The sequence below is a fragment of the Hetaerina americana genome, unplaced genomic scaffold (assembly GCF_022747635.1).
Source record: "Hetaerina americana unplaced genomic scaffold, ioHetAmer1.1.p SCAF_40, whole genome shotgun sequence".
NCBI lineage: Eukaryota > Metazoa > Arthropoda > Insecta > Odonata > Calopterygidae > Hetaerina > Hetaerina americana.
Genome location: NW_027286986.1, coordinates 3,464,138 through 3,484,559, shown reverse-complemented (window position 1 = coordinate 3,484,559; position 20,422 = coordinate 3,464,138). Strand labels below are relative to the sequence as shown.

The following is a 20,422-nucleotide window of genomic DNA, read 5'->3' as shown; positions in this document are numbered from 1 at the left end:
TTTTCCTAGCTCATTTCTTCTATGCTCTCGTTAGTCCCCACCCACTTTGGCCATTTTAGTCCAAAACACTTCCGAGATAAGTAAACTGTTCCACCTGCTGTAGTTCATTAACTACTATTTTAATATTTAACTTAGCTTTCCTTTTTCTCAAAAATCGCTTCAAATTAGTCTTTTTTGTATTCATTCTCAGCCCTTGTCAATCGAACTGACTTTCCAATGCACTCAACAACTTCACAACCCATTGGCGATTTCCGGCTTCCTTTTGAGGTTCAAGATGGCAGTTGGGCCTGCTTTCGGCGTGCGGTCGACGATGGTTCGGAATGCGTCTCTTTCTCTCTCTCTCCCTATTTTCCGCTCTCGTCCTATTCCATTCATAAATATTCACTCATTTTCTGGCATTCACCTTTTCACCCCGCCCTGAAATACGTCTTCCAGGGGTCATTACCTTCTCATTTTCAGCGCATACCCTTCAGTTCTCTTTCTTTCCCGTTCAACAGTTTTTTCCATCTCTAGGTTTTTATCTTATGTTTGGCCTCTACCCGAATCCCCGTCTCCAAATTCGCTAATACTCTCGCTTCCTCTTCTCAGTAGCGTCCATGTTTATGGAAAACACCTTGCTGTAACAACGCCTTTGAAATCCCAACTTAGCGTTCCTGCTTGCCACCATGCTTTTATTTCTGAAAGAATTTACCGTGCTCATAGTTTTATTTAATCCCGGTGTTCACCTTTCTCTTTGCTACAACCACCACTGTACGTGTATTTGGGTGTTACGCTTGCCGTCACACTCCTACCTGCTGTCATCTATTTTTTATTACAATTCGTCCAATTTAAACGATCGTTTTTTTAAAGTCATTTTTTTGAAATGTCTGCATAGTTTCTTCTCTACTTGGGAGCTTGCATCTTATTGAGATCTTATTCCAGTTTTCACTCTCTCCGCGCATAGATGATCGTCTGTTCTTCTTTTTCGACTTGAGTTCTGTGGATTTATTTCCGGTGTGTGCATTTTCATTTCTCACGGACATCTCAACGTTCTCTTCATAACCCACATGATTTTTCCAAACAAGCTCATCTCATCCGCAAATCCGACGGACTTAATTCTTTTCTCACTTGTGCTCACTCCCTTTGTCTCTCTGCTGATCGTTTCCTGTGCACTTTCGTAATGAGCTTTTTTCACCTCCAGCATACTTACTTGCCTTCTAGAATCTCCGCAATCTTTCCATCGCTTGCAATCAATTACCTCCTCTTAATACATACGTTGAATATTTTTTCCATGTGTTTTCATCATAGGTATTATAACCTTCATCTTTGTACTAATTACGTGTATTTCCCCCAAGCCTGTTTTTGGCCCCGTATTTCTATCGATCTTACAACTTTCATATTTATAACTCGCAACAATGTCGTCACTGCCTGTTCCATCATAGTAATAGTCCGATGCCTGCTACGATTCCCTTCTCCGTTTCTGGATATTGCGTTCGTTATTAACTGGTTATTAAATTCACCGCTCCTGATTCAATCCAATATTATGAACCCACGTTCAATTTCTCTATCGTCTACTCTCGACGTTTCGTCATTCCTCTTTCCTTTCACAGCAGATCTCATCTCTACCATGCTGCACAATTTTCACTTCCTTTTCCATATTTCCAGGTTATAATTTTTTCTCTTGTTTTAAGTATCTAGCCGGTGAATTCTTTCAATGTGTTCAGTGTATCCTTTTCTTCCTTTAATATATTTACTTTTCTGTTCTCTAGTTTGAAATCTACTCTTATACTTCTACGTGCTCGTAAAGTGTCACCTGAAGTCCCGTACCTATTGTATAATTATTCGCATCCTACAATTCTGTATATTCGTTCCATCGATATGCATTTTTCCTCGGCCACTTCAATTTAGCTTTGCCATTTTATTTCCCGTGGTCTCAATTCTTCGAAATTCCTCCTATCTTCTTTTATATTTAGCCTGTAGAGCGTCCTTATTTCTTTCACCGTGTCAACCATACATGGAGTTCTATTCGTGTCTTCATTCCTCCCTTCCTTCTTTTGCATCATCCTACAATTTACCCGTTCGATTTGATTTCATATACTTTATTTATGCTTTAGTTTTCATTCGAGGGAAGTGATCACAATTGAAATGTCTTGCCATGTTTGGCCGTGAGAGTGAAAATGATAATAGGCTATCGAAGGGTGGAAACAGGGTCGAAGAGGATAATTAAGTTTATATGTGTCTCTGTTGAAAAACCCAATATTATTGAACTTTCTCATAAACATTTGATGAGGGATTATGTCCGTTTTACGTTAGATCGTTTTATCAAATTGTATTTCAAATAATAATTCATTTTGTGAAATTTAGTTTGGTAGAATATTAGGATTAGTATAATAATGTCTGTTCTTCAATTCATTCTTTTAAGAAAGTATGTTCATTTAGGCGCCTAAATACGTTGTCATTTTATAATATTAAGGCTATTTTTTGATAATTTCCTGAGGAGGGAAACGAATAGAGCAAAGAAGCGTGGTGGAAGACGCAGTGCGAGGATAGCGAGGAAAGAGTGCGTAGGAAGGGTGAAAATAGGCGCGATTTAGAGGCAGGAGAATGCATGCCACGCAGTAAGAAGTGAAAATCTGTGCCCGCTATTGAAGATATACCATTGAAATTATTATTTGCGCCATGAAAGTTTCAAAAGAGACTGGAAATATTACGAAGAGGGCCTATGTGGCAACTTACGTGCCTCTATATGTAGTCGGAAATATATTTATACCGATATGTATGTCTATGTATTCGGCCAGCAAGTTTAAATGTAGAGCGAGAATGTACCGTAGGAGGAGGTAGGTTCGGTCCAGACACGAGGTCGAAAGGGCATCAAGGGAATGGAAATGTAATAAGGCTGTGGGGATGGATAAAATTCTGTCAGAAGGAAAACTTGAGAGGAAGTATATTCATGAACTAATTGGTATCATTTATGAGGGAGGAATTTGGTCGGAACATTTCATCAGATCAGCGTTAGTTCCCATGCCAAAAAAAGGGAGAGGCAGCCATATGTTAGAACCAATGGAAGAATGAATGACCTTTATTTCGCTCGCAGGTTAACCGCTACTGAGGATCATCAATATGAGGACCGAGAGAAGGATAAATGATTACTTAGGGGATGATCAGTGTAGATTGAGGAAGGGGTGAGGCACGAGTGGTGACATAGAAGTAAATGGGTCACTAATAGAGAGGAACGTAGAAATAGAATTCAATCTGCAAAACAATAAATGGGAATTAAAGTTAATGGAGATTTCATAAAATCAGGTTTGCGAAAGATCAAGCTCTGTTTTGCCAGGCAGCCTAGTGGTTGCAAGCATTGCTAAACCCATGGGAACATCAGTGCAGTAGGTATGGGATGAGAATTAATGTGAACAAAAACAACGGCCTCCGGTTTTCTAGAAAGAGAAAAGCTAACTTAAAATTTTAAATGGGATATCTCAAACTAGAGTAGCTGGAACAGTTCACCTATCTTGGAAGGGCTTTGGGCCATTATGGTCAAATTACGAGTAGAAGGGAAACGCGAGGGTAGGAGAAGCAATCTGCTAGGAAAAGAATTTGTCGAGGTAGAGAATTTATGAGAGGGACGACGTTGGGTAAGGTTTAGTAAGAATAGGTAGGGAAAACTTGGATAGGGGAGATGGTTATGTGCGGCTCGGAATCTTGGTCGTTGAGGCAAAACGATGACGGTAGGTGGGAGGCTGTTGACGGGTGGAGGATGGAGAAGATGAAAGGGACGGGAAGGAGGAGAGATGGAGGGGAACTGGGTGTGTGGCGTTTGGGAGGGGAGAGGATTATGTATGCATTAAATCCAAATGAAGCAGGAAGGTTGGATGCAGAGCTGCATTGCAATTAGTGATGGCTCGTTGAAGACTGACGGAGCGTTGGGCAAGCGAGGAAGGGGTAAGTATAGGATAGGCACAGAGTTGGACAGAATGAAAGGAGGAAGAAAGCATATGGAATTGAAGAGGGTTTTATTGTAGTGTTGGATGTCGGGTTGTGTTTTGTCGGGAGTAGTAAGGAAATGCATCGTTTTTATTGGCTATGGCCATCTAAAACATGCTTGAACCGGTGGTATACCAATAATAGTAATGAGGGGATTTCAAGAATAACAAAACATTTAAATCTATTAGAGCTCGATTATAAAAGCCTTTGTTCACCATGCAGGGGAGCTCCACGAGCAGACAACACCGGCTTGCCTAGGCATTCCCGTTTCTAGCAATCTGACGTGCATGCGGCTAACATAATATTTCGTAGGAAAAGACGTGACCATTTTTCGGAACTTTTCCCGCATCCTGTGGGCCACGCAACCCGCAAATGCACGATCGTCACAAGGTTGCATAACGCTGACTCAATTCGGGCTGGCGGCCTGCCCCCGCTTGCTGACCAACATTTCTTTCTTTTCGGTTTTTTTATCGTGATTACTTTTCATTCTATTGTTATTTTAATATTCGGCCTCGTCGGGGGCGGGGTAACGTCCTCGCCTGCCAACGCAAAGGTCGCTGGTTCGATTCCCGCCCGGGCGGGTTTCCCTCCAACTAGGTATTGGTTGTTAATAATTTTCTTTAATGTAATATGTGGGGGTTATGTGGTAGAAGGAGCGATAAAGTCTCAATCTCGCCCCAATCTCTAAATAAATAAAAATCTAAATAAATAAAAAAATATGTTCAATCTTCTCTCGAAGATATTACTTTATTTATGAATGATCATGTAGGTGTCGCTAGTCAAAATTTTACCGGTGATGACCTACTCTGAATCTTCGTTTTGCCATTAATAATGATAATTCGGCTTAGGCCTGGCGAGATGGACACTGTGGCAGTCCCTTCCTCCATCTAACCCATCACCATCTAATCATTACGGTGGGGATCGAGATGGTGTGGTGGCAAACGTACTTGGTCACCCAGAGTTCATCCGAGTTCGAATCCTGGAGACGGCAGATATTTTTAATTGGTATCCCGATCCCTCCTAGAGGTGCCTAGTGGATAGCACTTCGATTGAGTACACCATCTGTCGGATGGGATACATAAAACTGGAGACCTCTTGGCGCCTTTCATTAAGAGTAAACTAATGCCGACGCCGGGTTTCTCTTCACCCTTCCTCCGTAAATGACCTCAGCTCTCGGTTGCCTCCCCTAAAACTACTTCTTTCACCATTTACGTTGAATATTTATGGTTATCCAGAGCATTGGGTGAGAGTTTCTAAATCCTAAGTTTAAAGCATTGCCCTGTGGATTGAGCTTCAGTGTTATAGTCGCCTTTGGGTGTTGCCTGAAATAATGCTGCGTGTGTGAGGCTAGAGGAATAGGAGTGTTCAGAGAGTGCTATTTTTCTTGATTCCCACTCAAGCTATTGAGTCGCAAGTAGGAAAACTTGTATTGTCACATCTCTGGTGTGATAACATTAATTGGAGAAATTTCTCCGGAAATCAATGGGAAATATTTTGTATAAATTTATTAACATTTTTCTAGTCAAAGGTGTTTTATGTCAATTAATTTCGAATTGGCCCTGTGATGCGTGCTTATGCTATTGCTCACACTTTTTGTCAAGAATGACTTGGGATAAATAAAAATTCAACATTGATCTGCTCACCATGCGTCTCTACTTGCTTCAGCTTCGGTACTCTCCTTTGACGTGACTAAGCTTATTCCTTATTATGTAACTCTTAAGTAATGTATGTATTAATTGATTGATTAATACCTTAACCAGCCAATTATTAACCAGGGAAAATTGCTCCTTTAAAATGCTTAAAAATCATTGAAACTTGGAGTGTATTATCTTAAGAGGTAGAAGTCCCAGAGGGAAAAAAATATTGTTTATCATCATTTATCATCAATCATAAGACTCAAAAAGGCTTAATCTTCTATGGGAAATTCTGTGTAAATGTTAATGGCATTGGGTTAAATCAAAAGATTTTTTGTAATACGTTTTATAATGAGCTAAAAAATTAGCAAAATGTAGTAGTAGTTTCTACGGGAGGCAACCGACAGCTGAAGTCATTTGCGCCATTAGGGATGGGCAGAAAAGGGTGTAGGGTGGAGAGGAACCTGGCATCGGCATTACCCTACTCTTAATGAAAGGTGCCAAGGCATCCGCATCCGATGGACGGCGTATTCACTTTAAGTGCTCTCCACAAAGCATCTCAAGTTGTTTTCGGGATACCACTGAAACATATTTGCCACCGCCGGGATTCGAATATGGGCTTCTGATGTGAGAAGTCAGTATGTTTGCCACCGCACCATACCGATCCTTGACTTGCAAATGTAAATATGTTAGTTTTCCATCATTGTTGTATCAATGATGTGTTTTGAAAGCAATAAATTGTGACTGGTAGATGTAATTTGTTTTTAAAAAACTTTTGGGACACATTAAGATTCAAATTCATGGTAAAAACATGTTAATGTTACTCATGGTTTGAAATATGAAAATTGCATTGAAATGGTGAATGAAGAAGAAGTAAATGTATTGGGAAGATAGCATCTGCCATGGTATTTATCACTGTAATTTTATTACCGTAATTTTCATATTCACTCATCTATTACCAATCTCTCTGCTAATGCCATTCATCCAAGTCTGCCTTAAAGTCTTGCTTGCTGTCAATCTTGGTACCTGGGATCTTTGCTTCCAAGTTGAATTTAACGTTACCAGAATAAAAACCTAAAGTTGAGATGAGGCCCCTCCGTAACATATTAAATTCCTGCATCCTGGAATAAGCCATTTCTTTGTGATTTCTTAGCGATGTTTCGTTTCTACCCAAGATCACCTGAATCTTCAAGATTTTTGACTTCAAAGTAAAATATCGACCCCCGTTTAATATATGTCACACAGCCCTATGCATAATCTGTGCATGATCATGGAAATTTCACTCTGGCCCACTCAAAGAGGCAGGCGTGCTGATGGCTCTGGTGTAAATTGTGGGCTGTCCGCATCAAAGGGGAAGAGATTTGGGGTGACCTGCTGCATTGTTGCCATTTTGTTAGCAGATGTGCTTGCAAATACTTATCATTTAAGGATGATTTCTACTTTTTTCAGTGTGTGGCACCGATTTGGTTCTTCCCCATTGGCTCTAGATAAATGGTATCAATAATAGACATTTCTATTATCTATATGCTTCTTAATCTTTGAAAAATTACTGCCTAATTGAAAGCCTATTGAAGTGACTTTAATATTGACAAAAATCAAACAAAATCATATGGAACAAAAAGGTATGAAGAAGCGAAGGAACCATTGAGCAATCAGCTAATAGAATATTATTAGTAGAGGTAAAAGCAGAACCAATAAACTAGGTCATCTCTCAGTTCTACCTGCTCCCGAGCAATCATGGGGAGGAAGAAGTCGATAGGTTATACAATCACTTAGGGGACATAATGGGGTGTGTTCCTGGAGAGTGACATTTGATAGTGATGGGGGATTAGAATGCATTGGTAGGCGAAGGAAGAGGTGGTGGTGAGGTAGAGTACTATTGTTTAGGAACAAGGATGACTATGGGGAGAAAGCAATGGAATTCCATGGGAGACAGAAGTTAATCATGATGAATACTTGGTTTAGGCTTCACAAAAGGCTTAGCTGTGCATGGAAAAGGCCTGGGAATTCAGGAAGATATTAGTAAGATTATAATATGGTTAGGTATTGATTTAGTCACAAGGTAGTTAATTATCACAATTTTCCGGGAGTGGAAGCAGATTCCGATCATTATTTATTACTAATGAAGTGTAATGTTAGTTTGAAGAGGTTAAAATAGGGAGGGCGATTGAAGAAATGAAATATACAAATATTGACTGGGATGATAAGAAAGGAGTATCAGCAGACTGTAAAGAAAGTTATGAGTGAGGAAATGGGGATGCATGCAATAGAAGAAAAATGGGAGTATCACAAAGGGATTCTGAAAGCTGTGAATAAAACTAAAGGAACCTGAAATAGGAACATGGCAAGAAAGCAATGGATTTGCCATTGAGATGACTAGATAAAAGATGGGAGAAGGAAATGGTAGAATGTAAACACAGAGTTAGGTAGAAGGAAATACAAAGAGTTGAATAATAATTAGGCGGGAAACAAAGAAGGTGAAAGAAGCAGGTTGGAAGATTCAGTGCAAGAGTATGGGATGTTTACAAAGGAAGGCTGAAATTAGTTCACCGCACAGGAAGGTGAAATCAGTAAGTAAGGATCTGTGCAAATAGTAATAAATGAGCCAGGAAAATTATTAGTTTAACCAGGAAAGATTCAAGAGAGGAGGAAGGAATATATTGAGGAATTATATGATAAAGATATCAGGCGGGGATCGAGATGGTGCGGGGGCTAACGTACTGGCTTCCCACCCTGAGGGCGCGGGTTCAAATCCCGGCGGTGTTGAATATTTTTCAGAGGTATCTCGATCCCTACTTGAGGTGCTTTGTGGAGGGCACTTTGAGTGAGTACGCCGTCCGTCGGATGGGACGTTAAGCCGCGGACCCCTTGGCGCCTTTCGTAAAGAGTAGGCTAATGCCGACGCCGGGTTTCTCTCCACCCTTCATCCTTTCCTGTCCATCCCCTATGGCGCAAATGACCTTAGCTGTCGGTCGCCTCCCCTCAAAACTACTACTAGATATCAGGCGTACAGGCTTACAGGTTCGTCCGGAAAATAAGTGTACTGAGCTCAGGAAAAAAAATTTATTACACTTACATATCTTAAGCTAATATTCCTCAAAATAGGACCCTTGTGAGTCAATACACTTGTTCCAGCGGCGTTCCCATTCCTGGAACGCTCCCGTGAAGGCATCATCGGGAACCTCTCGAAGACACGTCGTCACGGCCTCTTTGACGGCGTCCAAAGTCCCGTATCGCGTTCCTTTCAAACTCCTCTTTATCTTCGGAAACAGAACAGTTCTCTAAAAAATGTGGATCATTTTTGCAGTGATCCGCAAGTTGTGTCGCGATTTCCAAACGATTGAGTCTTTGATCATCACTGAGCACTTTCGTTACCAACTTTGCACAAATTTTTCGCATCTGTAATTGCTCCCTAATAATCTCGTGCACTATTGTTTTTGGCACATTACACTGCTCTGCTATCATCCGAACACTAAGACGACGATCAGAGTTCAGTACATCGCGAACTTGTCGCACATTTTCGTCGGTGAGTGTCGTTGATGGGCGTCCAGGCCGTGGTTCGTCGTCGACCTCTTCTCTGCCCTCCACGAACATCTTGTGCCACCGAAAGATCATGTTTCTGGACATGGCTGACTCCCCGTAAGCCTGGTTAATCATACCGACAGTTTCGGTGGACGATTTCCCAAGCTTTACCGCAAATTTGATTGAATAACGCTGCTCCAAAAACTTCGGCATCGCGTTCCGTGACGTGGGTCGAGCGTGGAGGTTCGCGTTAACAGAGCTCCTCACTACACCACAGCTCAAAGCCGACTGCCTTTTTCAGCGTCGCTTGCCAACATACCCCCCTCCAATGGCAGCCCGTCAGAGCGGTGCTGGGCGCGCCTGGAGCGGCGGGAAAAAATCAGTACACTTATTTTCCGGACGAACCCTGTAGTCGTAGAAAAAGAATATGATGTGTTTAAGGATGGCTACGTCCAGGCATACTTGATGTTAAGATAGAAAGGGCATTAAAAGTAATTGAAATCAAATGATTCCACAGGGATAGGTAACATTCCCATGGAAGGATTTAGGAAGGCGTGGGAGGAAGAGTTTTATGGACTAATTCGTAGCCTTTATTGAGAGAGGAATTTGACTGAAAGATTTAATCAGATCAGTGTTTGTTCCCAACCCAAAAATGGGAAAGAAAGCCGTATATGAGGAATATAGAACTGCATTAACTTTGATTTCAATCACAAATTAAGTGGTTCTGAGGATCATCATCAAGTGGATGGAGAGCAGGGCATATGGATACTGAATGGGTGATCAGTTTGGGTTCAGGAAGGGGAGAGGCTTGCGTGATGCCATAGCAGTAATGAGGTCACCAATGGAGAGGAACAAAGGATACAATCAGGATATATTTGTTTGTTTAATATATTTTGAGACGGCATTCAATAGAGTCAATTGGGTAGAAAACATGAATGTGGCACAGAAAATGAGAGTATATTGTAGGGATAGGAGACTTACCTGCAACCTGTACATGTCTCAGTCTGCTCAGGTGCAGGTGAAGATTCAGTAGTAGCAGAAATTAAAGTAAATTGTGCTTTTTGAAGCAAGACAATAGTTATTGCGAGGAAGCTTTTGACGTCTGGCCTTTGGAGAAGGATGGAAAAGGTAAAATTGACGGGAAGGAAAACAAGTGAAGAAGTGCTAGGCATGGGAGGGGATTGTTGCTCTTTATGCAAAGGGAGCAGTGAAGATGGATGTGGAGCATTTTTATTGATACTGGCTTGTTGAAGACTGTGATGGAGGGGAGAACGTGAGGCGAGCAAGGAATGGGTCGAAACAGGATAGGAGTGTTGGGCAGAATGAAGGGAGGAAGGAAGTAAATGGAATTAACGAGGGGTGTATTTCAGTGCCGAATGTGTGATTGTGTTTTCTTGGGAGAGTAAATGATTTATAATATTGTACCCCTATAGTATAAGCTGTTTCCATCCAAAACCTACCTTAACTGTTGGAATACCAATAAAAATATAATCATTATATAATTTTACAAAGTATTAATTTTAATATAAATTCAAAATATTATGAACTGAGCATGTTGACTCAATTTCATAATAACTCATGGTTTTTTCTTTCATACACTTTTACAATTTTTATGGTTGATTTTCAATACCCTCTGGTTCTAAGGTGCAGGAACCGACTGGAATCGGTGCCTGAACTGTCCAATCCTTAATGAAGATGTTTGGAGAAGCAAAATACCACTCCCCTCATTCCTTAAGTAGTGAGCATTAAGCATAATTTGCAGTAATTTATTTTATGATTACGGGTCGCGGTAGTCCAAGGGGTAGAGCGTTGGACTACTGACCGGAGGGGCCCAGGTTCGATTCCTGAGCAAGGCACTTTTAGCACCTGCAGCTCCACCCAAGCTGTGTGATTTTTCGGGTACCAGATCTTCCTGCGAAACCATAACAGGCACAGGGAAAGGAACTGGCCCTCCTGCCCTGATGTGTGAATTTCACACGCCGTATAGGGCTTAGTACAGGGTGAAATCTGCCATCACCTACCCAAGCGACCTTCGGGTTGATTACTGTTTTTATGATTTTTTTATCATGGCTGTACTGAATTTCTTGTGTGTTGCCCCAGAATTCTCCTCTGTATAAGATACAATTAATTGTAACATTGTAGAGTTTGTTTGATGAGGTTAAACACCACCTTGTATGAAGACCTACAGTGTATGAAGAGAACACATTCAGGGTGGGGATGCTGGTAACTTTTGAAGCTGCTGGTGGTTTTTGAGGAAATGCTGACAGTAACACCTCCTGTGTTAGTTTTTGTGCATCCATATTTTACCTGTAAAATTTCAACTGGTGAAAAATGAGGGAGAAAGACTTGATATATTTTAATAGAAAGCATTACTTTGTGTAATTTTTAAAACGTATTTTACTTGTAATATTTCCTTTTATTACCGTAATATTCTTTTCATTTTTCAGTTGCCATGCCGGACTGGACCTCAAACCACTCATTCACGGGTGAACGTCGAGCAGAATAAAAATTGCCTTATACAAATAAGCCGGTATCGTTTTTCTCTAGTTATTTCTGGCCTCACCAAAATTCTTCAAAAGGTCAATGAAATGGTGAGAATCGTTCCGAGAATTATTGCTCTTGGATGATATTGTGGTCTTTTATCTTTTTTCTAGTGATTGTCTTCTGTGCAAGTAGTTTTATGATATAAGTTAAATAGAATTGTGATAACTGCCTTTCAGTATCCATCCTTAATGGCTGCACCAAAGCAACATGGTCCAGATATTGAAAGAAACTACTATGATTCCCTCTTAATTGTGATGGATACATTAGAGAAATGTTTGAGTGGCCAGCCGAAAGATACCACACGTTTGGATGAGACAATGAATGTCAAGCTCTTGCTCCGGGAAATCTGTCAGTTCATAGGTAATATTTATTAAAAATCTCACTTACAATAAACTCTCTTTTCAATGAAATGAATGACATTAGCTTAATTGTAGGACTTGGTGTCTAATTTATGGTGTAAAATAATAATTTTTTAGGCTAACTGCATACTTCACATTATAAAAAATCAATGCTTTATTTTGCCAATCCTCTTTTTTTACAGATGTGCATAACAATGAGAATCCAAATGTATTACAGTTAAAAAATTTAGCATCCAAAGTATTATTTGCATTAAGTTTAAACTTTTTCAATGCAGTATTTAATAGGATATCGGCTCGGTAAGTTAGGTTGTGTGGATGGGAGAGTTTAGTTTTTTAAACACTTAAATAACAATACATTGGTGTTTACTTTAATGTATCACTCTCTTCATTCTCTGTCAGAGTAATTATGTCAAAATAAGTTTCCTTTACCATCGCTAATATTTCCTAATCTTTTTCTACAGGCTTCAGGAGTTAAGTGCATGCAATGATGAAAATCCAGATTACAGTGATATTGAGTTGATTCAACATATTAATGTTAATGTGCACGGGCTAACTAAATTATTAAGTGGTAAGTATCTCCTTTAATACCCCAATGGATGATTGTTGTGATGTTTGAGTAAGCATATGGCCCACATTCAGTGATAGAGCTGAAAAACTATCAAATGAAATCAATTAATCCTTTGGCTTCCACGATGTCTATCTGATGAAGGATCTATGGTGCTACGGAGGGAAAACTGTCACATAGGGGTTAATTACTACCTACGTGATGGTAATTCCCGGGAGCAGAATGGATCCTTCAAATGAAATCAATGTATTTTATAAAAGGTATTGTATTCATGATGCCTCTTACTTATTTCTGGTTTGTATGGGGAATGGAGGGTTGCCAGTAACATGAATTAGCTGGTTACATGAGAAATATGTTCATAAACATGATATTTGATAGATTCCCTTTTATTCAAGCATTAATTATCCAGAACAAGAGAAATGAGGTATGATATCTTAGTATATATCTTTGAAAACATTGTGATTGTCTGAATTATTTCCCTTGAATGAATTTCTATTTTCTGTTGACTGAAAACTGACTGTGGAAACTTATCTGCTTTTAATGATGGTGGTTGTTGTTACAATTTGAGTCTTGAAATGGTTTTACTACTAGTATCACCTGAAAATTCTGGTTTAAAACTTTTTTAATTTTAAAGAATAATTAGTACTAAAGTTGGTGGAATATGGTATAAGACAAATAGATTTCTCTGGAACAGAAAATATGGAACTGGTTAAATTGCAATGTTAGAAAAAAAACTATAGGTTTTAAACTATATGAGCTTTTCCTGGGTAAATTCTAGAAACATGGTTGATATTTTTAGTGGGTCTTCTACAGAATTAAGATTTGAGACTTCAGCAGCAGTTGATGCCAAGAGTTTTGAGGTGCACCTTTCAGCCATAAATTTATTCCATCCTTCTGCCTAAATGCTGTACTTCCCTCGCATTTGGAATTCGGTGGGTAAAATTGACTTATAAAATGGCCTTGGAAGCATTTTGCTGGACTAAAAATTCCATGGCATTTTTAAAATTATTGTGGAGGTCTATATTCTTCTTTGACGACATTAAAAATTGCTCGATGGAAAATTTTTGTTTAATGACGAAAGATTTAACGTATAGTGACTCCCAGGCATGTTTGGTATATTCTGATAAACTATAGACTATCAGTCAAGGTAAATTAACTGTGGAAACTTAGACTGGCCACTGCTTAACACAAAACTAAATACTGTCAATTTTTATCACTATAAGAATCCATTCTTCCTCTCCTCATTCTTTGTACTGCCTTTCATCCCGTTCAACATGTCTCAACTTTTCCTAACTGTACCTCAATGGTCCAACATTCTGCCCTCTATATATAACAGTCTACAACATTCTGTTGCTAATCAAAATGGCCTACATTCACTTTTTGTGTGCTCTTTGAATTTTTCCATACAACTTGCTCTACTCCCCTACCATGCCTAGTATTTCTTTGTTCAAATGTTCTTTTTATATTTCCATTCTTTTCCACATCCACATCTCAAAACTATTCCATACTCTAAAAATGCTTCCATTTCAAAATGTAAAAATCATTTTCCTTGACTGGGTTGATTTTTTAACTTTGAAATTAATGGATTTTGATGTACATTAGTGGGATGCCTCCATTAAAGCTACTGTCGCGACATCTGCAGTTCTTTGAATCTCTAATGCTTGTTCTTCTGCCTGAATGACCAAGTTTTGGATCCATGCAAAACTCGACTCCATGCCAAATTTTTCTACATCCTTTATTAATATCTTTAACAAATAACTCACACTTCTTGAAAAAGCTTATTATTTCCTAATACATTTTTCCTTTAACTGCCCTTGCCACTCTTCCCATTTTCATGTAAAACACTTCCTAGATGGCCAAACTGTTCTGGCACTTGCTTTAGTTTATTCTTTACAGTTTTAATGTTTAATGTATCCTTCCTATTTCTAGAGCATTATTTTCTTCTACATTCATTTTCTTATCATTGATTCTTATCCTATGTCTGTCATTCTGGAACTGTAATGTGTTCAGCAATCATTAAAACATTTTGGCTAACTATGACTCGATAATCAACAAATCTATCTGATTTAATGAGTTTCTTACCTGCTCCTAATCCTAACTCCAGCCCTTCCCTTGTCCTTTTTACAATTTCCATAGCATATACATTTAAATGCTTGGATGGTACAGGGCAATCCTGTTTAAGGCCCTTGCCTATCCTGATTCTCCATGTGCAACCCACTTGTGCAGTCTGAGACATACAGGTTTATGATAAGTGCCCATGTACTTTTATCCTCCATCATATGCTCAATAACTGTGCACAATTTACTTGGTTGAGTGCATTCACCACAAGATCCAAACCACAAGACAAGTCATAGTGGTTGTATCCATTTTACATTTTTCCTATCTGTGATCTCATGACTGCAATGGAATCGGTCATACTCCTTCCCTTTCTAAACCCCAACTGATAATCCCCTTAGTAATTTTTGCCCTCTTCTCCATCCGTTAGATTATAATACTAAGTATTTTTTTAAATGTGAAATCATACTCACAGTCTTAGAGGATTCACCTACTGGGATTCATATTATTTGGGACTGGAGTTAATGCTGATGGAGTGAAGCCTTTTGGCTATTTTTTTCCCTCAAAAATTCTACAAATGGGCCCATCAAATGCTTCCATGTTTTTTCAAATCGTTGAGGTCCTCATATGCCATAATCCTCTCTCGATCTGCTGCTTCATATCTTCTTAACTTCCCTCTATTTGATATTTATTGAGCATTACACGTTACTATTCTGGTAGTTGTGTTTGTCCTCTTTCTTGCTGCTGTCAATTCCATTGTGAAAGGTTTCATATGTTGACGTCCATGGAGGTTTTGCCTCTCTTGTGTCCAACATTCCCATGGGAGAAATAATGGAGGTGGTTTCTCACTGCCTACCTTAATTGTGGTTTTATCATGCCACCATACCGTTCCATGGTTGGCTGTCAGGGGGTCAGGTGCCTTTCCTGCCATCTCATCTCATCCTGAGGAACGGATGCTGCATGGACTACCTTTCATCTTTCCCTCCTATCCTTTGACTTATGGATGACCGTGCCAGGCATAATTTGTATTACTCTCACCAGTCCAGTTCTAGATGTTATGAATAAATGAAAGCATGAACTCTTCCAGTGAACCAGAGTTGCAGTCAAAGGATGTTTAGTTAAAGGTTGTCAGAAAATATTAGATTTATTTAAAACATAATTGGTATGAATTGTTCATTTTTCTTGTGGTTGAAAACTCTGTCATTTACTGTCACAACTCAAAGAGCTATCATGAATATTTAGGTGCCATTCAGAGTTGAAAAATTCAACCAAGTTCAATTCTTCACGATGAAAAATCTAAATGCTCTAGTTCCTAATAGGTGATTGGGTGTTGTCTCTTTTCGTATTTGCATGGGTGAGTATCGGACTTTAAAGTGTGAAATGTGACTATAAAATAATGGATGAGGATGCGCAGAATTAAATTCAAAGCTAACCTCATTTTCATCATGTGATGGCATATATTAAATAAAATAAACAGAGTTCAGTACATTGATGTGGTAGTAGCATTCACATTTTATATCCATTATTACAGAAACTATTCAGAAATTTCGCTTGTTGAAAAAGTCTGCTCATCTGGTCCTCATAACTTCACTTGAAAAAGCAATTTGGAATTGGATGGATACCTATCCTCCTGAGTTTGCAGAACTACAGGTAACTTATTTATCATTGCAGTTATTTTCCTTTGATAATTAGTCTTTCAATTTATAATGTGATAAGGGGAAAGTAATGCCATATTGTAAATTGTTGATGGAATTTGAATGTAGTGTATGTAATCCTTCAATTGTAAGTTTTTTGTAATTTACCAGCACATATTCTAATGAACCTGTCAGTGGGTAAAGTCTAAGGAATCATTGCAGCAATGAAAGAGTACCTGCTTGATGTTTGAAGTTTTGGTTGGTTTTTGAAGTAAATGCAATATAATTTCAGCTTAACCGCGTAAATTCTTTAATGATGGTTTTGTTGAAGGGTTTACTTATTTCCTCAGTTCAGCTGATTTATGAAATTTTTATGTAATATTTAAGAAAATTGCCAAGAATTTCCATTGTGTGATTTGTGATGAAGAGTTAAACTTCTCTAGAGTCACAGAATTATTTCTGAACAATGTGGAATTAAAAGGGACAAATAATAGCAGCAGCATTTTCAAATCCTAAGGACTTGGCTTTCCCTGGGTTTTTAAGTTGATTTTAATAGTAATAATCTTCAGTTATATTGTATGTAACATAACATAAGTTAAATTTCCAAATTGGATATTTTTTTTGGATGCATAAATCACATTTCAAACAATGATCCAATAGATATGAGTTCATTTTCATTTCGGGCCATTAATATTGAGCATAGTTGATCATCTTTATCCACCTAACTCACCATCTGTGTGTATTTCTAGAAAGATTCACAAAATTTGATTCTCTTACGTATATGTGTAGCTAAATATAAATGTGAATATTGAATGCAGCTAAATAGGAAGGTATATTATGTTCAGGTAATATAAAGTATAGGCAATATTTATGAATGGAAGAGGAGATAATGCTGTCGAAATAAAAAAGAAATATTTTTCAAATGTTGGATCTTGTTTAAAATGTGTTATACGTGATAGGTATCACCAACAATTCCTTAGGAGTCCATTAAAAATAGGGCATTGGCTGGTGTGATATATTGTTAAATCAATGCATAAGTCCTCTTATTAGTTTAAAAGATATGCCGCTGTATCAGATTTCTGTTCCTGGCATAATTTTAGAGAATAAGTGAATTTGTGTGTGCACCCCTTATATATATGTACGTATTAGTATGTGTTCAGCATGTGAATTTCCTTCCATGTTTCAAATGGCATGCCATTGGGATGGCTTTCTTATCAAGGATTTCTTTGACCCCTCTGTTACTCTTGCTCTCATTGCTCATCTCAAGCAAATATGTAGTGTGTAATTATTTCAGTTGTTGAGTGAAACTAAGTTAAGCACTTCAACTACGGTTGCTGATATTATCCCTTATTGTCGTAAACCTGTTTGGGGTTGAACAAAGAAAGTGTAGATATTGATTCCTTTTGATAAATTTTCCGGGAAGGCTTATCCTTAATGTGAACCTTTTACTTCCACAGAGAAAACCAAATGAAAATCTTTCCAAATGCTGTGAAGGATTATTTGACATTCTGGATAGTTGTGGCGATAACAGGAAAATCAGAGCTGCTGTTTGGCCGTTACAAATAATGTTGCTTCTTCTCTCTCCAGTAAGTTATTGTGTTTAAACGTCTCTTTGGTCTTGTGTACGAAATACCTTTTAAAAAACATATTTTTATGATAACCTTCTATGCAGGAATCGTGCCCTGATAATGCACCAGAGGTGCCTATCATGCAAACATAAGAGTTGCAATTACAGGGTGACTCTGAGAACCCAGTGCACTTATCCAATATAATTTTTCCTGGGTTGACCTTTGACCTGGTGAAACCATGAATCACTTCACCAGAATCTATGTTTGAACACTTGAGCTTTACATTAGCTAACACCACCCACCACAAGCTTATGGGAAGGAAAAATTTGAATCTCACTACCTGCTTGTATAACATGTTGTTTTGTTAGAAATATTCTGAATTAAAATCAGGGTTACATATGCCTCAATGGCTTCCAAACGCACTCCAGTGAATGTATTAGATGGCCTGATAAATGATCCATACTCTTTTTCTGCCTTTCCAAAACCTATTTTTAGCTTATTTCAGGGGCTTACTCCTTTTTGTCAATTTCTTTCTTATTGCCCTGTTTTGCATGTCCCTTTTGCCTTTGTCATTATCTTAATTAAGATTTATAAATAATTAATTTTTGATTTATGTGCCTTGTACCTCATCCAAAAATAAATGAAGGCTGATGGAGGCAATTAAACATTATTAAAAGCACAAAAAAGTCATCATTTTGAAATAATTTACTTCTGAAATAAACAATGTAAACTGTGGATAATTATCTGCAAAGTATCCTAATGTGTTGACTCATTTCTCCGTGATTTCCATATAATTGATGCTACCCTGTCTATATGTTCTTTCCAAAGGATATTTCAGGGACAGGAAAATAAATTACAATATTCTAGATGATTTGGGAGCTGCATTTAAAAATCTAGTGAACTGAACACAATACATTGTGATGTAATTACAACTTCAGATGCCATGAAGGGCGTGAAATAATGAACATATTAATATTTTTGCCTTAAGGGTAACACATATTGTGTATTGCAGTGTTTGTTATACTTTTATATATCAATCAAAAATTTTTCTTTGCAGAAAGTTTTGGAGGAAATAGTGAATGCTGATATGGGGGCGCCTTGCTCTCCCCGTCACTCTAAGAAAAAACAATTCATAGATTCCATAAAACGGGCAGTTGGTCAGCATGGTACAAATAAATTCACTGAACCTGCTGCCTTAACATGTGTAAAGTTGTGCAAAGCCTCCACATACATCAGCAATTCGGATCCAAATAATGTTGCGTTTACTCTTGTTCAGAGTGTCATCAATGACTTGAAGGCAAGGAATACGCATTTTTGATCAATTAAAATATAATCTTGTTTTGTCGTGCTTGTTTTTCAGATGATGATAATAAATCAGGGTGTCCACTCGGGCGGGGGATCCAGGTATCTCAAATCAGGAAACTTAAGTCTGGAATTAGTCCATTTTTCGAAGACTGGAAGAATGGGGAAAAGAGCCGAGTGTTTTGAAAATGTCAGGGATTAATTATGTCAATTGGATTTTTGTATGAGAAAAGGGAATTCCCCATGAAAACAGGGTTCCTTTGAATTGTCGGTTAAGTTCATGTTTTCTGTTGGTCATTGCTTTTGCAGGCGCTTACGAAAACTGAAAGTAGAAAAGTAATGCCAGTGACATGTGAAGTGATGACCCAAAAGGAAATACCTTAATCAGATTACAAATATTTGAGAGAAAAATGACGGAATGTTTGCTGAAAAATTTGGGAAAAATTTGAGCCTGGGAATTTTGAAACAAGCGGTCACACTGTAAAATCTCTCTCAATGTTCTATTGATGATGGCCACTATGTCTTATTCTATGTCATCTCTGCCAAAATTTAATGTGCAATTTATACCATGTTGCCAAAGGTGTTTTTTGCAACATTTAATTTAATCAATTTCTCATTTCAGGCATTGCTATTTAATCCCATAAAACCATTTGCACGGGGCATGACAGACTTGGATTTAATGGTGGATTGTTTTGTGTCATGCTTTAGAATAAAACCTCACAACAACGAAGCACTAAAAGTGTGTCTCAATCCACATTTTCCTTCCATATACCATTTTGTGCTTGTGAGCTCCTTGTATAGGTAACGTTGAAAAATGTGTTATTCTCATTTTTTCATGGCCCTCATGTTGTAAATGTACTCTAGGCACATAGATGCCAAATCAGATGTAATCCTGCATGTTTTGTGATAATTTTTTGATGCATGACTTTATTAAAAACACAAAAAGTGTAGAATGTCAATTATCTTTTTACTAATTTAAAATGATGTTAATCACCGTATCAGCATTACTAGGTATATTGGATAAGGTGGAATTAAGCTGGATTGGCAGAAGATAATGCTGGTGGTTGTAGATCAATTGTCCAGTTTTGTTACTGGTTATCAAATCTGTCCATGGGAATTTATACAAATTGATTGCTGGTTAATTAACATAAAAGATAACTTGCCTGCCAGGGATAAAAATTTAGATGCTGCCATATACTCCAGAATTGTGACTCCTTTATGGGAAATCTATTTTGTGGATATTAATGTTTACCACAAAGGAAAACAAGTCCATTAAAGT

At 38.2% G+C, this 20,422-nt stretch overlaps 1 protein-coding gene across 4 annotated transcripts in view; it reads left to right on the top strand.

Moving 5' to 3' along the window:
* Nucleotides 1–20,422, top strand: part of Nf1 (neurofibromin 1) — a 139,368-nt gene that overhangs the window by 8,521 nt on the left and 110,425 nt on the right. For all 4 annotated transcript variants that reach the window (XM_071591045.1, XM_071591043.1, XM_071591042.1 and 1 more), the window contains exons 2-9: nucleotides 11,564–11,707; nucleotides 11,837–12,020; nucleotides 12,202–12,316; nucleotides 12,481–12,587; nucleotides 16,171–16,289; nucleotides 17,731–17,859; nucleotides 18,899–19,138; nucleotides 19,766–19,944. In XM_071591045.1, coding sequence (XP_071447146.1) covers nucleotides 11,564–11,707; nucleotides 11,837–12,020; nucleotides 12,202–12,316; nucleotides 12,481–12,587; nucleotides 16,171–16,289; nucleotides 17,731–17,859; nucleotides 18,899–19,138; nucleotides 19,766–19,944 — 1,217 coding nt within the window. The remainder of the gene's footprint in view (nucleotides 1–11,563; nucleotides 11,708–11,836; nucleotides 12,021–12,201; nucleotides 12,317–12,480; nucleotides 12,588–16,170; nucleotides 16,290–17,730; nucleotides 17,860–18,898; nucleotides 19,139–19,765; nucleotides 19,945–20,422) is intronic.